Genomic DNA, 6176 nt, shown 5'->3' on the forward strand with positions numbered 1-6176 from the left:
TTATGGATTGTAGTCCTTCAGAAGAGCGTGATCCTTTCATGGTAGACAATAAGAGATCAGAAGGATTAAATTCTATGGACTGTGGTCCTTCAGAGGTGCATAGATCTGTAGTGGCTGTTACTGAGAGATCAGGAGGATTGAATTCCATGTCTTCATGTCGTAGAGGGGAATTGATTATGCCTAGCACCTCTTCTGTGATTTGAGTGAGAGTGATTTAAAAATAAGATTGTCTATTCTGTGCATAAATAATAATTTTGAATATAAGATAAGGAAGTCAACTAAGTCTTTGTTCACTGTTAAATGTATAGAGGATAATTGTAAGTGGGGCCTTCGTGCGGTTAAAGTTCCAGGGTGTGACATATTTAAGATCACGAAGTATATACGGTCGCACAAATGTTCTATTGGAATTTTAAATCATGACCATAGACAAGCAATGGCTGCGGTAGTTGGTGAACTAATCAAAGACAAGTGTATAGGAATAGGACGTGTTTATAAACCTCGTCACATTGTCGAGGATATGAGGAGAGACTATGGTGTAAACACAAGTTACGATAAGGCATGGCGTCCAAGGAAAATCGCTTATGCTTTCACCGGGGGTACTTCAGAAGCGTCTTACGCTGTTCTACATGCATATGGTGAAGTGTTAAAGATGGAGAATCGAGGTACAAGGTTTGAAATCGAACTTGAAAATGATGTCCATTTCAAGTACATGTTTATGGCATTAGAACCTTGTATTAAAGGTTTTTCAAGTTGTCGACCGGTGGTAATTGTTTACAGATCGTATTTGAAAGGAAAATACAAAGGGACCATGTTGGTCGGCATCTCCATGGATGGCAACAACCAAGTTTACCCACTAGCATATGCCATAGTGGACAATGAAACTGATCGAGCTTGAAGTGGTTTATGTCGAACTTGAAGTGTTCCATTGGAAAACCCCTTAACTTGGTGTTTGTGTCCGATCGAGCGGTATCTATTGGCAATGCCATTCGTGCAGTTTTTCCTACAACATTTCATGGATTGTGCACTTACCACCTAGAAAATAATATTCTTTCGAACTTTAAGGACAACACGATTGTTAGGATGTTCAAGGATGCAGCTAGGGAATTTCACATGTCAGAGTTCCAAGCACACTAGGACCAACTATGTACTCTTTGAAATGGTGCAGTATCGAGATATTTGGAGGATATTGATCTTGAAAGGGGGCGCGTATTTACCAAACAGAACGAAGATACGATAACATGACGTCCAATAGTGCCGAGTGTTTCAATTCATTGACCAAAGAATATCGACAGTTACCCATAATGTACTTGTTAGAACACGTTCGAGGCCTCATCCAGTCATGGTTTTATGAACGGAGAAATTATTGGGCATCTCGAATGACGTCACACTCGGACTACAGTGAAAATCGATTAACAACTGAGTGTGACAAAGGCAGACGATATCGAGTTGAGCCGATCGATTGTTATACGATCCATGTGCGGGACAATCAATTGGACAGTATTGTGAACCTCCATACGAAGGAATGCACATGCAAGGAATTTGACTCACTCGGTATCCAATGTTCGCATGCGATTGTGGCTGTGTGAAAACGAAACATCCCCATCCATGGTTTGTGCAGTCTATTCTATAGCGTTAACTCTCTCATGGCTGCTTATGCACAGCCTGTAAGTCCACTCGGTCACATATCTGAATGGAAGACACCTCCGAGATATGTGGAAAAGCATATTGCACCTTCTAGAAGAGTGGTACAGGTCGGACGGAAAAGAGTACAAAGAATACCATCAAGAGGAGAACAACGCAGACAAATAAAATGTGGTAGATGTAGGAACTACGGTCATAATCGGCAAAACTGCAGTGAACCACTTATGACCGGGTGACCTGTTAATTCTAATACAAATGATTCAAATGTCGGTCGATTGTAGTTGTCTATGTGCTACTTGTCTAAACGCCATTTGTCTATGTAAATGTAACATTCTATGTGCCACTTTAATCCTCAAAACTGTAATTTTTTATGTTCCACTTGTCATTCTGGAAACTTCTAATGTCTCGTTTATGAGTTTGATTACTAGAGTTTGTCTATTCATGAATCTCTTCAGATATCTCACTTAAGTTTGATTACTAGAGTTTGGCTATTCGTGAACCATTCTGGAAACTTCTCGCTCTCGCTCATCTCGCTCTAGCACATCTCGCTCTCACTCATCTCGCTCTAGCACATCTCCCTCTTGCTCATCTCGCTTTTAATTTAACTTGTTGGCAATGAATCCCTTTTATAAGTGTAATTAAAGAATCCCTTCAGATGTCTTGCTTATCTAAGTTCAATTTAACTTGTTGGCTATTCATGAATGAGTCTTCTTCTATATTCATGGTCGTTCTACACTAAAAATTTAATCCCTTTTATAAGTTTAATTTAAAATAATTTAATCCCTTTTAAAGTTTGATTAATTTAAACTTAAACTAAACTTAAATTAAATTCTGATTACTTATAATTTAATTTAACTTGTTGGCTTAATGAATCCCTTTTATAAGTGTAATTAATGAATCCTTTCAGATGTCTCACTTATCTAAGTTTAATTTAACTTGTTCGCTATTCATGAATGAATCTTTTGTATTCAGAACACTTAATATTTGGATGATCCATAGGAAGTTGAACCTTAACTTCCTTCTCTTTTGTTATTTTCTTTTTTGGTTCAATGGGAGGTGTGTACTTATCAACGGCCTTCCTCTTACGTGTTGTTTTTCTACTCTCAACCATAACCTACAGAAATATAACAAAATGCTGAACATGTTGAATAACAAATATGAAGAAAGAAATTTTCGAATCACATAATGATCATACCTGTGAATCGAGATGTAGGATGTTAGAGGAGGTCATGATATCGAGTTGTACAGATGAAGGTGGAGGTGGGATCGGTGACTTAGGTAGAGGTGGGGTAGGTGACTTAGGTGAAGGTGGTATAGGTGACCTAGGTGGAGGTGGATGTGGGGTAGGTGACCTACGTACAGTCAGGATGGGGGACATAATGGCATCATGGCCTGTCTATGGAGTGGGAGACCTCGTCAGCATCGTGGAACCTTTCATAAACTGTAATAGAGACAAAATAGTTGATAATTTTGCTTTCATGTCTCTCACGTCTGTCTCTAGGTTCGATACATGAGAATCCAAGCTCGATATTGAGCTGTCAATGCTTCGTAGGTAGGCATATACATCGGGATCAACATTGCCTCCCTCGCTGTGGCCTGAATCCTCCGGGACAAAACACTCCTCCTCGAACTCAAGACGTACGTCACCAACCACCAACACATTATGAAACATATCCTCACTGGGAGTGTAAGTAGGTTGGTGGATGTTTTGGTCCCCATCAGATTCTTCATCCCTCGCTCCACCTTCTGAATTACCCTGCTGTTCACCTTCCCCACCTTCTGAACCATTATTATCTGAACCACCGTCACTATTTGGACTACTAGAGCTCCTTGGACCACCGTCACTTGTCTTATGGCCCGTCTATCAATTAGAGCATCCCAAAACTCCTTCTCAGCTTTGGACATGACAAGACCCTCTTTGACTTTTGTCTGCATTAAGGAACCCAGTAAGATGGTTAGTGTACATTTAACTACCGAATAAACATACTATGGCTACATAGATTACACTTACATTTTCATACTAAAAAATGTCTCTCGAGTGTTTTGAATGACTCCAAGTGGGAGCATGACCACCGTAATATACGAGGAATGGCTACCTTGCTTTTTCTAGTGGCAATGTTTCCTGCTATTTACGAAAGGATCTCGTACGTCCACACTTAAATCCAAACAACTCAAATTTATAACTATATTAATGTTAAACCAAAGATAAAGTTAAGTTAAGGAATATCTACCTGGAATGCTTGGGGAAATCCACGGAGCGAGTACTTCACAACATAATTTTTATTTCCCCTCACCTTCTCCTTGTATAGACCAACCTTGTCTCTAAGTGCGGTCTTCAGTGAGTCGAGTGTCCTCTGCCAAATAATTGTACCCCAATCAAGAGAGTTGTAGTAGTTTATGTCCTCAACATCGTCAAATAGTGTACGATCCACAACATTCTTTTGCTTGTTTTTACCCATCATTGCAATTTCTGTGTAGTATATTAGGGAAATTTTCACTATATCATCATCATTTTCAAATACCAATTCTTTGTATTCTTCTTCAAGAAAATGCAAGTGGAATGCGTATAAGGCCAACCAACTACCAAAGTACCTGGTAAAAAGTTCGTGTGAGGACTCCTCACTCCGTCCAACTCACGTAGGAGACCGCCACAAACCAGTGATCAACAAAAAGTCGTCCTTCGAAAATGTGACGACCTTTCCTCTTAAAAAGAAACTGATTGAGTCCATTCATGAGTTCTTCACTTCCCTCAATAACATATGGTGGATTAGAGGGCTGTTGAATACAAGTTCAATGTCTAGAAAGCGACCAAAAACTGTTCTCTTGAACATCTCTAACTGCCTTTCGGTGAGTTTTTGCTTTACAATCTTGTTGGCATTGGCAACATGGGCCAGTCAAGTTACTTGCCTGGGAAACCTATCAACTTCACGAATTTTCAAAGATTTTGACATCTTAAATTACTCCTGCATTGTTCAATGAACATTCAATTTATCAGTTAAGTTAACAGGTCCGTACTAAAAGATCACTAACAAAATATACTGTAAAAGTCTCGCTAATCTCACTAGCTCTTGCTATCTCTCGCTAATCTCGCTCTCGCTATCTCTCACTCATCTCGCTTTTGCTCATCTTGTTCTAGCACATCTCGATTTCGCTCATCCCGCTCTAGCACATCTCACTTTCGCTCATCTCGCTCTAGCACATCTCGCTTTAGCTCGAATCGCTCTATCCCATCTCGCTCTCGCAAAACTCGTCTACTAACTTATCATCTAACTATATCTTCTTCGTCCCTAACCAATGTAGAACACATCGAAACCCAAAATAAAAGACAGACGCGAAACCAGTTATGAACGTGACGACCGATCAAACGAGACCAACCTAAACAGGTGCAACACAACATGGAAGACAAATTAAATTCACTAACCTAGTAGAGAACTTCAATTACGGCAGTAGAGAACTTCGATTACGACAGTGATGGTTTTGCAGAGCGAGATGAACGACACTTGAACGTACAACAATTTTTTTCCCTAATTTTGAGTGGAGTGGGACGACCGTTGAGTTTGAGCGCTATAGACTAGAGGGGAATGTTTGTAATCTTATCCCATGATGACATAAGCAGAGGGTCAATTGACATTATTTTTTAAAAATTGGTCATTTGACATTTTGGACCCTAAAATTGGGTCATCCGTACAATTTTCCCCTACAATTTCTATTTTCCTTTCCTATTTGTTCTTCTCATTCCTCTATTCCTCTTCTTTTCCTTTCTTTCTTTCTTTCTTTCTTCTCTTTTCCTTATCGTCGTGTTCTCCCTTTTTACTTCTTTTTTCTTTCATTGTTAATTTTGATTTTCTATCTTCAATCTTTTTTATTGCTTGCTTTTATTTTTTAATTAAAAATTAATCAGTTAAAAAAAATTGAGAAAGCTAGATTTCGATCAAAGAAACTATTTTTCTCAAATTATGAGATTTGAGATCTTCTTTAGAAACAAAATGAGATGGAAACATTACAAGCAAACCCTTTTTTGGACTATAAGTAAAAGAATGAAATTTAACGGTGATAAACTTCTATCATTGATAACCTGTGATATTATTAATATATTGTTTATCGGTGATAGAGTTCCTATCACTAACAAACTACGTGAATCAATGATATAATTTAGGTAGATATCAGTAATATCTATATATTAGTAGTATCAATTATCTATGATATCGGTGATAGAACTTAGGTGGATTAGTCATATTCATGTATCAATGATATCGAACGTAGGTAGATATCAGCGATAGAAGTCTAGTAATAATAAAAGTCTATCATTGATGATTATGATAAATATTTCTCAATAATAGCCACTGATATCTTTGAGTATTAATCTTTCAAATTTGGTAGTCACTAATGAAAGTCTATCAGTGATAGCCACTAATATTTTCTATCATTGATAGCTCAATCTTCGAAGATTTTTCTTTCAAAATTAATAGCCACTTATAAAAGCCTGTCATTGATAGCCAACTTAGTGAATTTAATTAATAGAGTTGAATCTTGAA

General features: G+C 38.1%; 2 protein-coding genes across 2 annotated transcripts; both read left to right on the forward strand.

The window, feature by feature from the left end:
- Window positions 1-433: 433 nt before the first annotated feature.
- On the forward strand, window positions 434-895 carry LOC150032984 (uncharacterized). The gene has a single exon (XM_090307093.1). It carries the CDS (start codon window positions 434-436, stop codon window positions 893-895), a length of 462 nt encoding a protein of 153 aa, XP_090163219.1.
- A 343-nt stretch (window positions 896-1238) lies between these two features.
- LOC150032985 (uncharacterized) lies at window positions 1239-1586 on the forward strand. Its single transcript, XM_090307094.1, has one exon. It carries the CDS (start codon window positions 1239-1241, stop codon window positions 1584-1586), a length of 348 nt encoding a protein of 115 aa, XP_090163220.1.
- Window positions 1587-6176: the final 4590 nt, after the last annotated feature.

The sequence above is a fragment of the Benincasa hispida genome, chromosome 11, assembly GCF_027475165.1.
Source record: "Benincasa hispida cultivar pf3 chromosome 11, pf3_genome.v1.1, whole genome shotgun sequence".
NCBI lineage: Eukaryota > Viridiplantae > Streptophyta > Magnoliopsida > Cucurbitales > Cucurbitaceae > Benincasa > Benincasa hispida.